Genomic DNA, 18548 nt, shown 5'->3' with positions numbered 1-18548 from the left:
AGTCTTGTAAGCTACTTGTAAAAAGGCTTAAGTATAAGTTGCAGAACCACTTGTTCCAGGATGGGAGCTAGGATTGGCAAGTGCAAGACAGATTTACTGTGCTGTAAACCACCAGGGTCAAGAGGGAGTCTCTTTTATAAAGGGTTGTGGAAGTGCTCCATCAGACAAGTAGCAATTTCTGAAATGGACCGGTCTTCGTGATGGTGTGGCTAATAAATCTGGAGAAAGACAGGCTGAAGAGCAAGTGATTAGCTATGTAGCTTTCATTCTCTCCCTAGTCACAGTGTCGTTGGCAGGTTGCCGAAGCAGGTTATAATCAAGAGTAATCAAGATCAGTTGTTGATGCAAGAGAGGAGGAAAGGGAACGAGGAGGCAGGGATAATTTACTCTCGGGTTCCAGTAGGGGAAGAAATTTTATTCTGCCCAATCGTTGCTGAGCAGGCCATGGGAGCCTTGCCTTCGCTCCGCTACCAGTCGCATGCCTGATTTCCCCCTGCATTCAGCCCTCTTGTTCCTTCCAACCACATCATTCTGGGCTGCTCTCACAACGCCGTGGGACAACGAGCCTTCCGTGGCTACTGCTGAAACCGAAGCTGCTGTCCCGGCTCTATCCCTGTTGTGACTCTAAATATGCAGAGAACAGGGATCGGCATGGCAGTAATTGACTGAGTTAGATACATAAGCCTGTCTTCCAAACCTTTTAACTGTCCTGTCCGGCTGCCTGTAATTCGGACAGATAACTTCCAGATGTTGGGTTTGTAGCCAAAGCTCCTAGGCGCTGAACTACCATTGATTTTGATGCCCTTAGGCCCCTTGGCACTTTTTAAAGTCCCAGTAGGTACCTGGGTGCCTAAATACCTTTATAAATCTGGCCCTTAGTGACTTCGGAGCCTATGTTCCATTTTCCAAAGCACTTAAGTCAGGACTTAGGCTCCAAAGGGCCCAATCCTCAAAGGTATCTAGGTGCCTCTGAGGATTAGGGCCCGAAATGATCAAGGTGCTTTTGGAAATAGGACTGATGCTCCTAAATCACATAGGTGCTTTTGAAGTTCTTACTGCGGTGGGGTAGCTCCGTTTCCCTTCTCAAGCACTGAATCATATGTGGACAATAGGACATAGATGTCGTGGTCCCAGGCTGCACCTTTAAAAATACCCTCCTGTCTGAGCTTTGGATTTCGGCACAGCAGGGAAATGTGACTGTTAGCCAGCCAGAGGGTTACCCCTTTGGACATCTGAATGTCATTTGGATGCGTCTCCCGGGGCAAGATTTTGGAAATTCTTCTCAACTCCCATGGCGACTCCCATGAAATGTCAAATGCACAGCGAATGCGGGGACCGTATCTCTGCTTTTCAGTTCTTCGTGCGTTGCTCACTGTGTTTCTGTTGTAGTCATGGAGCAAGGTTGGCTTCCTCCGGCTGTCAAAGCTGAGCTGTGCTGACTAGGCATTAAGTGTAATTGAGCCTGGAGCGACGAGCGACTGCTTTGAATTCAAGCTGTGCAGTCGTGAGCACAGGTACTTCCCTGTGCACATGCAGAAAATGGGAGGGCGGTGCCCCAGGCTTCTTTCATGCTGTCAGGTGCCCAAGGGCAGCGAAAGCCCCTCATTTTCGGTGTCCTCGGTGCTTCGTCTGCACTTGGAGAAATACTGTCCTGTGCGTGCAATCTGACGCCCACTTTGAGAGAAAATAGCCCTGGCCCCCTTGATTCCTGTCACTAGCCTGCTCAGTGATTCAGCCCAGATGCAACAAAGCATGTTAAACATCTCCCTAGAGGCCCTAGCGGGTCATTCTCTGGTGAGTTTCTGTTTGTGGCTTGGATTTCTGTCCCTGGGTCCAGTGTTGATTTTCATCACTCTCTTGCTGGGTGGGCACTGAGGCAGGTCCTGTGTGAGGTTCTGTAGTCGGTAGATAGATTTTCCTTTTTGCAAACTCGAGGCTAAATTGTACGGGTTGAGCACAGTCCCTTGTACGGGATGCTGCACCAGCACAGTGCCCCTGAGAGCAGCAGAGGGCTCTGTGCTTCTCAGAGGATCCCTCCTCTGCTAAGGAAGGGAGCAGGTTTACTTCAATGGTGCAACCTACTCCTCACACGGACCAGCTCTGCTGCATGTGAGGGTATGCAGAGTCCTGGCTATGCCTGCCTACTCCGACCTTCTCCTCTCCCTTCCCCATAAGCTCCCACCAGGGGAAGGCCCCAGTGACTGCAGAAACCATGATTCTGGGCAGCCCTTGTTCACGCTGCCCAAAGTAAGGAGGGGGGTTTAAAAGAGTTCTAAAAGAGCTGGCTGACCATGAGCTCCCAGTGCAACACTGTGGCCAAAAGAGCTAATCGATCCTGGGATGCGTAAACGGGGGAATCTCGAGTAGGAGCAGAGAGATTTTTACCTGTTTTTGGCACTGGTGCCACCTCTGCTGGAATGCTGTGTCCAGTTCTGGTTCCCACAAGTTAAGAAGGATGTTGCTAAACAGGAGAGGGTTCAGAGAAGAGCCACGTGAATGAATAAAAGACTAGAAAACCTGCCTTCTAGTGATAGACTTAAGGAACTCGGTCTCTTTAGCTTAACAGAAATAAGGATAAAGGGTGACTTGATATAAGTACCTACATGGGGAACAAATATTTAATAATGGGCTCTCCAGTCTAGCAGAGAAAGGGCTAACATGATCCAGTGGCTGGAAGTTGAAGCTAGACAAATTCAGGTTGGAAATCAGGCATAATTTTTTTTTTTTTTTTAACAGTGAGAGCGGTTAACCATTGGAACAACTCACCAAGGGCCGTGGTGGAGTCTCCATCCCTGACAATTTTTAAATTCAGTTTGGATGTTTTTCGAAGAGCCCTGCTTAGAATTATTGTGGGGCAGGCCTCTGGCCTGTGCTATGCAAGAGGTCAGGCTAGGTGAGCATGATGGTCCCTTTCGGCCTAGGAATCTATGGGGTGCTCTCTGCTACCTGCCAGGTGGCTGCAGAGGGGCGAGCTACAATCTCAGGGCTTGTCTTCCCTACAGAGTTAACTTGAGTTGAAACTCGAGTGTTGCCCCATACCTGAGTCCTATCCACACACCCCCCCTTGACTCAAGTGCAGTGGTGCTTTTCCCTCGAGTTGGCTGGTCAGTCGGCTCCAGCTTGAGTTAGCACAACTCGTCAGCTGCTAACAGGGCCACCCTGCAGCGTGGATGCAGGCTAGCTCCACTTGAGAGTTGCAAGTCCTCCAGTGCCTTCCCATAATTCCTCCGGTATGGCCAGACACAACAGACAAATTCTCCCACAGTTCGCGGGGAAAGAGTGGCCAGAGCGGCTCAGCAGAGTGCAGTGCAAAGAACCATGGGGTGGGCTCCCAGAAATCTCAGCAGCACGCCCGAGTGAGGAGCCAGCAGCTCCAGTGTTCTCTCGCGGCCGGGCCGTTCTCAGTCGAGCGAGGCTGACTGGAGAGGAGTCGCTTGAGTGAGGCTGACTCCCACTAACTCTGCGGTGAAGACAGACCCTCAGGTGCCGGAGGGGAGACTATTAATACACTGTAAAGCTTGTAGCTTCTCACAGTAGATCATATGTCATGTTGGAGATGAAGTAACCCTTTCCCATTCCACAGCATTGCCAAAGGCCTCATGCATCTTCGCTGGCTGCAGGCGGAGGCTCTTTTCATCCTGGATGATGACCCATCGCTGTTAGGAGGCTATGGGGTTTTGGCCCTGGTGGGGGATCCTTAATCACACTGCTGTGCAGGTGCTTCAGGATGTCATGCTGCTGACATCAGTGAAACTGCTCCTTTGCGAAGAGGCCCTCGGGTGAGAATGCGGGGTCCCTGTGTCACAGGGCGGGGTTCCCTCCCCTGGGAGTCCTCACGGCAAACAGGCCTCACGCACTCCTGCATAGGTCCAGTGCTGTGTGCGTCATTCCCAATGTGCTACACCCCAGAGCATAAAGCTTCTTACCATCTCCCTTGGCGCAGGGGGGGAGATCTCATCGCTCGGAGATCCAGGGCGTCTCTGGCCCTTCCTCCCAGCCTCCCTTGTCTTGTGTTTAACTGTCCCCCCATGGCAGCTGTTTAATCATCCAGTCCCTGACTGATTGTCTCCTCAGTCTGGCCCATGCTTGGGAAGTGCAGTGACAAGTCAGCCGTAGGTGACTCACAACCTACAAGCCCCTTGTTGGGACTTACTGGTACAGCACCCAGGGGCCTTGGCTTTCCCAGAATGTTTCCCCTGGCTAGAGTGAAACGGTCCCCAGGGGAACGATTCCTTTTGTGTCGCCTGCATTCAGTCTCCCTTCCTGAGCTGAGCTTGCTCTGCGGACTCGGAGGAGAAGGGGATATTGTATGTGCCGCTCGGTGCGGTACCAGAGCAGTGGTGACGCACGCCGATGTGTTTGCTGGCCACCGATGTGATACGGCACCGGTGTATTTCAAAGCACGACGCAGTAAGTTCATAACCACCTGGCGAGAGCAGCCCAGGCGGATGAAAGAAGCCCGTTGGCGGTGCAGTGCAGTGTGGCAGGTACTGAGTTCTTGGCAAATGCTGCGTGCACATCACAAGCTCTGAGTGCTGCTAATTATGTTCTACCTCCGGCTGTTTGGCCAGGAAGCCCACGTGCTGATCCTGTGTGCAAACGAGCATGGAAGGGCTCTGCTTCTGTCGCTGCCTCCCGGCTGCACTCCCCAGCCCCTCTCCATCAGGGCTGATCCACCGTCCTTGCAAACAGCCAGCCAGAAGCCCTTGCTTCCCCATCGATGGGGAACGCTACGCTCAGTTTAAACCCTGCTGCCACTGAATAACCCCAATCGTTAGCACCTCCTTGCAGCCGAGAATTCTGTAGATCTCCGCTCCCTCCCTTTCTCCTTGCTTGCCTGTCCCTGTGCTCTCCCTACCAGAGAGGGGATTGTCTTGAGCTTTCTGGCAAGACACAGAGATTTCCAGCCACTGACCACTCCGTGCCTCAGTTTCCCCACGTGTAAAATAGGAGTAATAGTAACCTCTGCAAATTGCTTTGAAATCCTCTGAGAGTAGGCCCTGTCAGTGCAAAGGGTAAGCAGTCACACAGGAGCCAGCCATCTGTTTTCATACAAAACTCCCATTAACCCCAATGACTGTTTGTTTGTTATAGTTGTATTGCAGTAATCACTGTACAGACATTTACCAAAGAGACAGTCTTTGCCTCACAGAGTTTGTAATCTAAGTGTAAGGCAAGAGACATGGAACAATGGCCGGCCAAGGTGGCACTGACAAAAGATTCAGCTGCCTGATCTTTGTCACGGAGCCTGCACCAGGAGCTCGTCAATAGACAGCAGCAATGCTTTTAAAGGATACAATCACGCTGCCAAACAAAAAATGTGGGCGTAGTTAGTTTCTCCAGTGCATTCTGAAGTGTGTTATACCCGTGAATGAGCTGCTATTGTTCTAAATGTTTGCACCCCCTCACTGAATTGGGGCAGAACAGAAGATGCATTTTTGGAAAGTTAACTGAATTAAATAGTTGGGGGGATGTGTGTGTGTATATTTATGTGTGGGCAGAGGTACGGTACTTTCTCCCTTTGTTGTGTGGCAGCAGCTCTCTATATAAATAGCTATTTCTAAATATTGCGTCTTTTGTGAGTACTGCATTGTATTTCAGGGACACAGAGATCCTAATGCATAATGCTGTAATATTATTACGTCCGTTTTCTCAACACACGCTAGTAATAGAGAAAATGCGGATGCTTCTCTGTATAGCACAAATACAATTGCAAATAGGAGTAAATGAATGCATGCTCATATATAATGGCCAAATGCCCATATGATCATTCAGCGCTTCCTGTGGCCTTGGACTGTCCGTTCTAAAACACCGCCCATTTAGGGTGTGGAGGACCCTCATGATTTTTGGCCCAAATCTTCACAGATATTTAAATCAATGGAAATCAGGAGCCTGCAAACCTCTGAGGATCTGGGCCTTTGCACTCCCCATGTTGCCTGTTGCTTGAGCACAGTCCATGAACGGAGATGGTGCACTGCGCACAGACGGATCCCAAACGGCATTCATTTACAGTGAGAATAGGGGGGTAAAAACTGCAGCGTGTTGCCTTTTATGCCCAACGTTGGGAAGATGTGAGACGCGGGGCCCTTTATTCTCGTGAGTAATCCTTGCTCGGGCAAGGGGTCCTGTTGAAATCATTGGGACAGCGTGGGTAAGTGTCTGCAGGATGAGACTGCAATTGCTTTTCCAACAAACAGCTCTGTGGTTTTTACCCTCTGGCTTGCCTCACTCTTTATGACACAGCAAACTGAAAACAATTAAAATGCAACTTACTGAGCCAAAATCCACCCTTCCTTACCCCTGGGCGACCACGGGAGTGTAAATGACAGTACGATTTGTCCCCCTGTTCCAGAATAAACAGTGTGACATCTTGTCCCATGGTGCTCCTGAACTAAAATATCTGACTTTTATTTTTGCTTTGAAATACATCAAAGCATAATGTGCACATTTTATCAGGCCAGCTTTTTTGCCAACTGGGACTAACCCATGTGGCTTCACTTGAATTGTTGTGGATTTGCATTGGAAAGCAGAATCTGGCCTATTCTTTTCAGTTTACTTTGCCTTCCATTGATGCATTGATGTGTGTTATGGGGGTTCTCTCTGCATCGTGTTAATGGAGGATCATCCCATTTGATGCCCGTTACTTAGGTTTGAGGGTTATATTTATGACAATCTGTGAGCGGAGAGCATTTTTCAAACCTGCTGTTTCCTAATTTTGTGGCTTCTTTATGTTTTATAACAAGTATATTTGCGGGACTTGCAACATGATGTACATTTCCAAGAATAGCTGTCTCTAATGATAGGGTTGCTTCTATTGCTTTGTATTTCAGCATGTTTTCCCCATTTGATTGGCATTACAATTCATATTTTGAATCACATGAAAGTTATCCAAACGCCTGCAGCTCCATTGTCTTTATCAGTTTTGCATGTATCGTCTCCTCTGTCTATTTTTCCCTGGTTACACATGACCACTTTATTGTCACTACAAAGCTTGCTGCATTCTCATTAAAGAAGGAAAGGAACTGAACTGCAGCCTAGAGCCAATCAAGCAGGCAGCACTTTGAACAGAAGCGCTCCCTGCTGGGTAATGAGTAAAGGATATAAGGGCTATTACATCAGTTCATTTAACCCACAAAGTCTAGTTAGGGCAAATCTGTGTGTGATGAACATATAATAAAAAGAGCAACCACGATGGTAGCTAACTTTTCCCTTTCTTTCTACTCTAGTGGGAACCATATATTCCAGGGGCTTGCAGCTGGTATAGCAGTGAATGAGAATGGAAGAGGCCAAATAATAGGTATATAATTTAAAAGCAGCTTTGTTATGCATGATAGACGGTGCTTTCTAATGGGCGTCGAGCTTCTAAGTCATATTTAGATGCATCTTTCTTGCAAAGTTATTTTTGTTTTAGACTCAGTGGCTGGGTGCAACCTCCATTGGAATCAACCTTAGACTTAGGGTATGTCTTCACTACCTGCCGGAACAGCGGGTAGCGATTGATCTATCGGGGATTGATGTATTGCGTCTCGTCTAGACGTGATACGTCGATCCCCGAACAAGCTCCCCATCGACTCCGGAACTCCACCAGGGCGAGCGGTGGTAGCAGAGTCGACAGGGGAGCGGCGGCCGTCGATCTCGCGCCGCGAGGACGGAAGTAAGTCAATCTAAGATGCGTCGACTTCCGCTACGCTATTCTCATAGCTGAAGTTGCATATCTTAGATCGATTCCCTCCCCCACCCCAGCGTAGACCAGGTCTTAGATCATCAGACCATATGCCAATAAGGGAGGGTGTAGGCATGTCTTTTCTGTATTGTTTCGCTGGAATAATTGATCTCTCCTTGGCGTTGTTTGTTCGTAGAGCTGTGCTATGGAAGCAGCATTCCAGATCAACTGTATTTTTACTCATCCAGTATTTGGTTTTCATGGTGAACTTGAGTCGTCAACGTTATTCTACTTCAGCGGCATCTTGGAGTCGTTTCCCCTAGCAATTGTTCTGCTGAATATATACGTGGGAAGGAGGGAGGCTAATTAGGTAGAACTAGTGATACAACTAAGTGCAATTAAGCTGCTGAATACACTGCTGCCCTCCATTTGCAGTTACAGACAGTAATTATACTTAACTGAATCTTTGCTGTTGTTCCATAGGACAAGATGATAATTGTTGCCCTATTTTCCATCATAAAAAATGTAAATACAGGCCCACCACTATGGATTTTTAAAAAAAGATAATAGGTTTCTAAAAAAGCTGAATTGCTCCCAAGAGACAGGGCAGGATAAATACTCACTAGACCACAGAAGATAGTAATAGTGTGGCTCGCGCTAAAATTAAATCTTTTCTTTTGTTTCAAAAGACAGCGGCCTTTTTAAACAGCAGTAATCAGCCTCTGTTGTAATCACGTGTCCTGTCTCTAGCCATTGTTCTTCTTGCATCTCCTTGTCCTGTACTGCTGCTCTGGTGAGCTGGGATCAGGCCCCTCTGTGATTGGGTAAAGAACGGCGCTTATCCAGGGCCAATCCAGTAAAACTCCCGTTACCTTTGCCGAGAGCAAATTCAGGCCAGTTCTATGGGATGGTTTGCAAACAAAAAGAGGTGAAATTTGCTAAATCAATGGTGGATGAAATCCTGGTTCCATTATAGTCATTTTGCTGTTGACTTCAGGATAGAATTCGATGTGTTTTGTGAATCAGTTCAGCTGTAGGTGCATCATTTCCCTACTTCCCCAGCTGGGTTCTTCTGCCCCTGATACAAACAGGGACTTTGCTTTTCAGCTTCCTTGGGGGGAATGAGGACTTCCCAGCAGTGTGTGTGATTGTCAGATGTGTAATTGTTTAGCAGCTACGCCCCGGGGGCGGACGGTGCATAAGAACGCAGCATGGCCTCCCTTCTTTCTGTGGGGCTCTCAGGTGATTTTTTTTCTCTTCTGCTCTGTGTTAGAAAATGTCATTCGTGAGAACCAGTGGGGAGGGGCGGACATCCGGCGCGGGGGTGACCCTGTCCTCAGGAGCAACCTGATCTGCTGTGGCTACTCGGATGGAGTGGTGGTGGGAGAGAGAGGCAAGGGGCTGATCGAAGGAAACACCATTTACGGTAAGAAGCCAAAAATGTGGAAAATGCCTTGAGCTCTCCACGTCCTACTGTGCTGTCTCCTGCCTTTTGCTTAATCAAGGGTCCTGTGCAGCTTTAGAGTTGGATTCCATGCTGAGCAAGGGCAGGGAGGTGGGCAGGAAGTCAGTTATGGCTCCCTGATTCTCTGCCCCAGCACAAGTAAGAGCAGCCTGGATGCTGCTCCAACTTGTGCCAACTGGCTGTGGTCCCCAAGGGACCATACCCTAGCTGGGGATAGCCACGCCTCCTTCCCTCTCCCTGTCCCTAACAGAGCCCTTGTGCCAGGGGAGGGGTCCCTGGTGATGGGGGGAGCTGGTGTGTGTCCACTGGACTCCTTTACACCAGGGGAATCCATGCTGGGGGACTTGCAGCCAATCTCCACTCCCTTTGTCCTGTCTTGGTCTCTGGATTACCCAGACCAGCAAGAGGTTCTGTCATTACCTTCAGGGGCCTTGGTGCTGTGAAAGTTCCTCGACACCAGTAGCCAGCCCACAATCACAAGGTCTCACCAGCCTAGCTTCTCCTGGCAGGTTGTTGCCAACAGCCCTTCCAGTCCCATCTCCTCAAACCCAGCCTGCCCAAGTTCTTAATTACCAGAACCTTGGCCCATTCCCCTCTGGTTCATCATCTGTGCAGCCCTCCTGTTATCAGCTCGCTTCGACACAGACGTTCCACGCAGTTTATGCAACAGAGACCTGCTTGGGGTGAAAAAACAGCAACTGGAAAGGTTCTGCCATCACTGTAAGTTAATCCACCTCCCCGAGAGGTGGAGTCTAGGTTGATGGAAGAATTCTTCTGTCCATCTAGCGCTGTCTACACCAGGGGTTAGGTCAACGTAGCTACATTTCTCAGGGTGTGGGTTTTTAACTTCCCTGAGAGACGTGGCTACACCAATGTATGTTTCCAGTATAGACCAGCCCTTCGTTCCCGAACACTGGGGCTTTCTTTGCAGCTTCGAGCTATTTCTGTTTGCTTGGATGGTTCCTGGTGGTTTTATTCCTGGGCTGGACAAAGGCGAGGTGCTTGGGGCCGCCCTCGTCTGGTTGTGAGGTGCTGCTCACGTTGCACCACATTTGCAACTACAGTTTTCCACATGCATTCATAACCCGTGACCATAATGACTATTAAGTTTGGGGTATTACAAGCTTTCATAAAGTTCTTACTTGATATACTTCCATTGTACAGTAACACAGCATGCAATCAGTTGGTTTCACTGCTTATTTGTTCTCCTCCTGGGGTGTCGAAACCCTGATTGTCATGCTTAGAGCCTGCCATGGGGGTGTGTGGGTGTGGGTGTCCCTTTATGTATAATGATGTATCCTTAGGGATAGGTGTGTACTGCAGGGGCTGCAAAACAGCCGCTAATGGCCATCTCTCACCTCGCACCAGTGCTGCTGCCTTCACAGTCTTGGGAATACTTCTCTAGGAAAAGTCCCTGTCCACACAAAGCTGAGAGCTGTGGTCCAGTCGGGCAACAATTAGCCTGTTTTGGGCTATAGGGGGTCCAGAAACAAGTGTTATCTGGGGTCAGTGGTAGGAATGATAGGAGGACATACGGATTAATAGGAGAAGAGGGGAATTCACATGAGAACAGCGGGTCCCTTTAGGTGAAAGAAAAGGGGAGAGAGTAAATATGCTTTTTAAAATTAAATGCTCAGGTTGGAGCAATAAATAAATCCCAGTTTCACAGGATCAAAATGAAACGGCTGCACATGTGAAAAGCTGTTGGAACTCCCGGCATGGGCTCCTGTGCCTTGCACCGAGTACGTACAGCCTGACCCAAAGCCCTTTGAAGTCCGTGGGAGTCACTGTGTTGAGTGCAGCGTGCGTTGGATTGGTCCCTTCCTGAGGAGGGAGGCAAGAGGTGGAGCAGGAATGAGGGCTGAAGAGACAGGAAAGGAGGAGAAAAGACAACAAGACCTGCATTAACCATGGTTTGGGGCAGTTAATTTCCCGTGGTTCTTGAGGAAGAGGTGCTAGTGAGGGGCACGATTGGAGGGCACCTGTGGGAGGGGGATGATTTGCCACTTTAGCTACCAGCTCTGCCCTCCTCCTGGCCCCACCATGCCCCCAGTAGGGCGGGAAGGGCCCTGGGAAGAAAGGAGGGTGGTAACTGACGGGCTGTGAGGAGCACGTCCTGCAGTTGGAGGCAGCAAGAGGAATAGCAGGGAGCCCCAGACTTTGTATCTACGTCAGGGAGCTAGTGCAAAGGAAGGGGCTCTGCACAGCGCTCTGCAGTACAGTGCTGTTGATGTGTGGAATGGCCCATTCAGTGGGATGTGCTCAGATGAATTAGGATGCTCCAAAGACACAATAGCTCTGGGTGGTGGGAAATGACCCATTCAGCTCAATGGGAGTTCCCCTCCACCCCCGTTTCAGTTGTGGAATATCACTGTTCAAGGTAATCTCCCTATGCATGTCAGTTCTAGAGCAACTGGAATACACCTCTACCCCGATATAACGCGGTCGTGGGGAGCCAAAAATCCCTACCGCGTTATAGGTGAAATGCTGTTATATCGGGGTAGCGGTGGCAGGGCTGCAGCGGTGATTTAAAGAACCCGGGGCTCCGGCTGTGGGGATCCCCAGGCCCTTTAAATTGCCGGCAGAGCCCCGCTGCTGCAGCCCCAGGGTAGCGGCAACAGGGATCCAGCGGTGATTTAAAGGGCCCTGGGCTTCCTGCGGCAGCCGGAGCCACGGACCTTTTAAAGTGCCACCGAAGCCCTGCTGCTACCGCGCTATATGTGAACCCGTGTTATATCAAGTCGCGTTATAGCGGGGTAGAGGTGTATTACAATTTTCTTCTTATTGGGGAAGAATATACACCTGAACCAAATTATTCCAAACTTGCACCATTGGCCCTGTTGTAACATACGAATATCCTAGATAATCTCATCATGCATGTGGATTTTAGAGTACTTTGAAAATTAAAACAAGCTCCTAATGCAGGGGGAGGATATGCATTGTAAGCAAGCACATTTATTTATTCTTAAGGTAAAAGCATTTCAGATAGAACATTAAAAACAATGAAAGAACCTACACACATGATAAAAAGCTTACCAGAGGTCACCCCAACTCCCACCTTGGGCTCTGGGAACTGTCAGTACTTCAAAACCCACAAATGGGTTTTCCCCAGGGTTACAAGTTCAGAACTGTCCTACATTCAGAACCAGAACAACCATGAATAGTTCAGTCATTCTTTATACAGCTTGGCCCTTTGATCATGGCCGCTTGTAACAGGCGATTAGCAGACAATGGCCTTCTCCTCAGGGCACAGCTTCCAAAGGCTGGGTTTTCACATAGCTGGAGGTGGGAATTTGCCTTCACCTCCCATAGATGTTCCCCAGGAAAACCACTTCACACTTTTTGTTCCTAAAGTCCATTCTTATCTGGCACTTTGCTCAATACAGTTCTTTGAACCCCCAGGTCTCTCATCTGTCATGTCTACCCCCTCAAGAGCTAACATACGGTCCCAGCCCAATTGATAAACCATTAATTAATACAGAGATACTTACATTTAATTCAGTAAGGTCTCCCAAGGATATTGCAGGAAATTGCCAGATCAGACGCAGTAGGTACTGTTCTCCACTGAGTTTCCATGGCAGTATGTTTCATTGCGTCTTTCGAGTGACATTGGTTTGGAGTAACGCAGCTCAAGAGAGAATCATCAGTCATTAGCTCGGCAGCATACAACAAGGAGAGCAGGAGTCTGGAATAAACCACCTAAATACCCATAGGGGGATTTATTTTCCAGCAGCAAACAAAGGAAAACACACCAGTGGGAGACATCTGTGTATGTGTTTAATTGTGTAAACGGGAACACGTGGGGACAAAGCAAGTAAGAGTGAGGATGACCACAGGGACAGGAATATATGTGACATATGCTGTATGTGACACATCACAATATATGCCCCAGGGAACATGAGGACCTGAATTATAAACCACATCCTAGCAATGGCAAAAGAGGATTTTATTACTGTTTGTATTTTACCAATGCCTAGTAGCCCCATTCTGCTAGGTGCTGCACAGGCACATTGTGAGAGACCATTCCCGAAGCTGCAGTGTGAATAGACACGACAGACAAAGGCAGGATTGGTATCCCCATTTTAGAGATGGGAAACTGAGGCACGAGGTGATGATGTGTTCAAGATCACCCTGCAGATCAGTGGCAGATCCAGGAATTAACCCAGCTCTCCCAGGTCCCAGTCCAGTGGGTCTCGGTTCCCCATCTGTAAAGCAAGCACAATGATACTTGCTCTCTCTGTCTGGTCTATTTACACTGTAAGCTCTATGGGGCAGGGGCTGTCTTGCACTAGGTGTCTGTGCTAAGAGCTGTGTAAATAACAGATTTTTCAGTTTGCTGGCAAGGCGTGGGGTGGGGGTGGGAGGAATGGTTTGAGGTTGAACCGGAAATGGAATTTTTCAAAATTTTCAGCGAGTCAAAAAGTGGAACAGAAAATCATTTCAGGTCGAATGAAGTGTTTTGTTTCTGCCACGGGGCATTTTTTTTTGGTTTAAATTTTGACCATTTTCCTGTGTTTTGTTTTGTTTTCAAACGAAAGGGAATGTCAAAACACCAAGTGGTTTCAAAGTGAAAAATGGAAATGGTTTCATTTGTTTCATAATTTATTGTTAGGGACGTTTTTCTGATCGAAACCATTTGGTGAAACCGAGACAAATTCATGAAACGTTTTGGTGTCATCAAAGCTGCCTGGTTTGTTGGGGAAAAAAAAAAGTTTTGCCTGAAAAATTGCGCCCAGGTCTGGTGTGCGCAGGGCCTAGCCTGGTGGAGCCGGCCTGCCGTTGGAGCCTATAACAGTGGCTGTCACACGTTGGTCTGTCTGTGCATGTTGCAGGTAACAAGGGCTGTGGCGTGTGGATAATGTCCTCCAGCCTCCCTCACATCACAAACAACCGAATCGGCCACAACAGCATCTACGGGGTGGCCGTGTTTTGCCGCAAGGACGATGCCAACGACTATCTGGCCAACCAAGGCGGCAACGAGAACTTCAACGACGAGGGCGAAGCTGCCAGCTGGGAGAATGACTTGGACAGCGAGGACGAGCGCTTCACCTCCCGACGGCCCATCAGCGTGGCACTGGTGGAGTCCAACAGCATCAATCACAATGGAGGTGAACGAGGCCCCAGCTGGGCCTGCCCCAAACATGCTGTCCAGGGGCTGACGCTGTCCCCGCACCGAGTCCCCGGAGAGCTGTGCTAGGGGTCTCCTGGGGCCTGCGGAGATCACAATCCCAGTAACCATGCAGCTCTGAGTATGATGGAGCCAGGCAAATGGAGGAGCAGACTGGAGGGGAGTGAGGCCTAGCGGTGGTAGCGCCTGGCACTGCCTTGCAGAGGACAAATTCAGTCTCTAGACCAGGGACTGGATTTTGTCCAGTGCTGCAGCCATTGTATATAGGCTACAAAGGGGGTGGAAACAACCACTGCAGGATTTCCATCACTGGGATTTTTCCTCTCTGGGCATATTCCGGTAGAACCATGGTACACCAGGCCCTGGCAGCCCCCAGGGTTGAAGGGAGGAAAGGAGTGTGCATTGTACTCTGGCTGTATACGAGCCCCGCAGAGAGTTTTCAGGGGGCCATTACAAGCTGCTGAGGCTTAGAGTGGTGAGGGTTGCGCTGAAGCCAGAGAGGGCACTGGTCTGAGTAACAATTCAGGAAGCACAAAGGTAGTTTAAAGCCACTTTCTTCACCCCCTGCAGAAGAGGAGCAGGTAGTCAGGGAGTGAGAAGGCTGCAGGGTCTCTGTCTTCATCCCTTTGGAAGGAAGATGGAGAAAAAGCTTTAACGTAGGGAGCAGCATTGAGCTCCAAAGTGAGCCCCACCCAGCATTCCTTGGATGGAAAGTTGGTTCCTGCAAGAGGGCACTTGCTGGAGCTTGTATGTGGGGGGCAGGAGGAGTAGCAGAAGATCAGGAAGACACTGGAAACCACAGCTGGGGTATGGAAAATCCCTCTCTCTACAGCCCTGGATAAAGAGTCAGCTTGAGTCTCAGGAAACCAGCGATGCGGCTCCATTAATGAACCCTTGGGCAGCGTCTGTATTACTCCCACGCCAACCGGTAGCTCTCAGTCTCTACCCCAGCTGTTGTTTCTGTGTTCAGTATTGTTGCCCTCTCCCATTCCAGAGTCTGCCCAGTTCAGTGCTGACACCCTGGAGTTTATCACGAGAGCCGGGCAGAATTTCTGCAGCTTGTGAACTAGCCTGGCCTTGGGGCTCTTTTACAAACGTCAGACACACTCCGCTTTGTCCAAAGACAGCCTCAGAGTGGAGGCTCACCGATCCTTAGCACAAACCCGAGTGCCGGTTAGCCTGAGTTTTTCTTAGCATTTTGGGGGTTTATTCCCGTCCAGAACTCAGGGTGTTGAACGGTTAAGCACATTCAGAGTTTCCCAATCACAGGCTGGTGGAAGCCTTGTTTCTCTGGCTGCCCAGCAGACCCACTTGTCTCCCCTGCCCTGTTTCATTCACTCGAATGAGTTCACTGACTTCTTTCCCCCTCTTTTACAGCTGCAGGCTTGTACGTCAAGAGCAGCGAAGCGCTTAACATCATAGCCAACGCCATCCACGCCAACCACGACAGCGGGGTTGCTGTGCTTCAGAGCAGCCAGCTCACACGCATCGCCAACAACAGCATCTCCTGCAACAGCCTCGGCGGGGTGCTGATCGAAAGCGAGGCCAGGGTGGAGCTCCGTGGCAATGGCATTTATGACAACAGCAGCCACGGCATCACCTCCAAGGGCGACGGGGTTATCGTCGAGAACGACATCGTAGGCAACCGGGGATGTGGCCTCCAGTTGTTACAGACGGCAGACATGAAGGTGGGTGTTCAAACAAATCTTAGATTCCGAGACCAGAAGGGACCACTGTGAGCATCTACTCGGACCTCCCATGTAACACAGTCCGGTTGGCTCTATACTAGAGCCCATCTTAGGGGAAAACCATCCAATCTTCATTTAAAACTAGCCCATGATGGAGAATTCACCACCACCCTTGGTAAATTGGTACCATTGTTAATTACTCTCACTGTTTAAAAATGTGCCTCTTATTTCCAGTCTGAATTTCTCTCCTGAATTCATTAGGCTGGATGGATTGGTGCACTAGGAGGAAACCAGACTTGGGTTCAGCGCTGGTGTCCATCCCAGAAGAACGGTCAAAGTCCGTAGGTCTTAGCTTCTGTTCTTTGGATCTGTAGTGAAAGCTGCTAGTCATTTGTAGCATCACTAAGATAATCAAAGGGAAACAGGAGCAGCGAAAATTCCCCCTCCCTTCACAGGAGAGCAGAGCAGCACTGCTCATGTGCAGCAACTCTATCGCTTAACAAACATTCATGTCGGAGAGGGTAGGAGATAGTGAATAAGAGAATTTCCATTCACGGAATACAGCTGTAATGATAGTAATAGTACTTAGCTCTTCTCATCAGCAGGTTGCAAAGCTCTTTACAAAGGAGGTGAGGATCATTACCCTCATTTTACAAAGGGGGAAACTGAGGCACAGAGTGGGCAGTTACTTGCCAGACGTCACCCAGAATAGAGTCCAGCTCTCCAAAGTCTCTGTGCAGTGCTCATAAAAAGAACCATACTGGATCAGACCTATGGTCCATCTCGCCCAGTATCCTGTCTTCTGACAGTGGCCAATGCCAGGTGCTTCACAGGAAATGTACAGATCAGGGCAATTTTGAGTGATCCGTCCCCCATCATCCAGTCCCAGGTTCTGGCAGTCAGAGGCTAGACACACCCAGAGCACAGGACTGCGTCCATGACCATCTTGGCTAATAGCAATTGATGGACCTATCCTCCATGAACTTCTCTAATCCTTTTCTGAACCCTGTTATAGTCTTGGCCTTCACAACATCCTCTGGCAATGAGTTCCACAGATTGACTGTGCGTTGTGTGAAGAAATACTTCCTTTTGTGTTTTAAACCTGCTGCCTATTAACTTCATTGGGTGATTCCTGGTATTTGTGTTATGTGAAGGGGCAAATAACACTTCCTTATTCACTTTCTCCACACCAATCATGATTTTATAGACCTCAATCATATCCCCACTTTAGTCATTTCAGAGCTGAGCAGTCCTAGTCTCTCTTAAATCTCTCCTCATATGGAAGCTGTTCCATACCCCTAATCATTTTTGTTTCCCTTTTCTGTACCTTTTCCTATTCTAATATATCTTTTTTGGAGATGATGACCAGAATTGCACACACTATTCAAGGTGTGGGTGTACCATGGATTTATATAGTGACATTATGATATTTTCTGTCTTATTATCTATCCCTTTCTTATTGATTCCCCACATTCTGTTCATGTTTTGTGACTGCCGCTGCACATTGAGTGGATGTTTTCAGAGAACTATCCACAGTGACTCCAAGATATCTTCCTTGAGTGGTAACAGCTAATTTAGACCCCATCATTTTAGATGTATAGTTGGGATTATATTTTCCAATGTGCATCACTTTGCACTTATCAGCATTGAATTTCATCTGCCATTTTCTTGCCCAGTCACCCAGTTTTGTGAGATCCCTTTGTAGCTCTTCGCAGTCTGCTTTGGACTTAACTATCTTGAGTAGTTTTGTATCATCTGCAAATTTTGCCACCTCATTGTTCACTCCCTTTTCCAGATCATTTGTGAATATGTTGAATAGGACTGGTTCCAATACAGGTGCTTGGGGCACCCCACTATTTACCTCTCTCCATTCTGAAAACTGACCATTATTCCTACTCCTTTGTTTCCTATCTTTTAACCAGTTACTGATCCATGAGAGGATCTTCCCTCTGATCCCATGACTTTTTACTTTGCTTAAGAGCCTTTGGTTAGGGACCTTGTCAAAGACTTTCTGAAAGTCCAAGTACACTGTATCCCCTGGATCACCCTTGTACAGAAGTTTGTTGATAGATTGTTAATAGATTGGTGAGGCATGATTTTCCTTTATAAAAACCAACTTGATTCTTCCCCTACAAACAGTGTTCATCTATCCACTAGGCCACACTTCTGATTAATAGCACATTTGTCGCTCCAATGTTGATTTTTATTTTACTTTTCATACACTGTTGATCTGACTTTTCCCAGTGTAGGTAGCTCTGTGATTATTCCTTGTATGTGGATGGACAATTGTGTCTTCCATGTGGAACCTATTTGCCAAAAAAGAGAGCAAAGGAGACAGCCAGAGACTGCAGTAGTCCCCTTGACTACAGTGGTCTCACTTTGCTTGTCTTTCTCCTACCCCACCTGCTTTATTGAGTTAGTTGCTCCACTGCCATTGTTGTATCTAACCCAACGGTAGCCAAAATCCCGCCCAAAAGCCAAATGTAGCCGAAAGAGTTCAGCACTATGGTCAACAGTTGTTTCATGTTTAGTGTATTGGTGTGGCTAATGGGGACGACAGATCCCAGCATGCATTGCTCCATGTCTGCCTGAACAACCAAGCTA

The 18548-nt window shown here is 48.5% G+C and overlaps 1 protein-coding gene across 4 annotated transcripts in view; it reads left to right on the top strand.

The window, feature by feature from the left end:
- FBXO10 (F-box protein 10) overlaps window positions 1–18548 on the top strand; it is a 58279-nt gene that overhangs the window by 35494 nt on the left and 4237 nt on the right. For all 4 annotated transcript variants that reach the window (XM_039542938.1, XM_039542935.1, XM_039542937.1 and 1 more), the window contains exons 6-9: window positions 7227–7297; window positions 8937–9089; window positions 13961–14236; window positions 15634–15944. In XM_039542938.1, the coding sequence (XP_039398872.1) occupies window positions 7227–7297; window positions 8937–9089; window positions 13961–14236; window positions 15634–15944 (811 nt within the window). The remainder of the gene's footprint in view (window positions 1–7226; window positions 7298–8936; window positions 9090–13960; window positions 14237–15633; window positions 15945–18548) is intronic.

The sequence above is a fragment of the Mauremys reevesii genome, linkage group 6 (assembly GCF_016161935.1).
Source record: "Mauremys reevesii isolate NIE-2019 linkage group 6, ASM1616193v1, whole genome shotgun sequence".
NCBI classification, from domain to species: Eukaryota; Metazoa; Chordata; order Testudines; family Geoemydidae; genus Mauremys; species Mauremys reevesii.
Note: the sequence above shows the minus strand (reverse complement) of the source record. Positions and strands in the feature narration are given on the sequence as shown.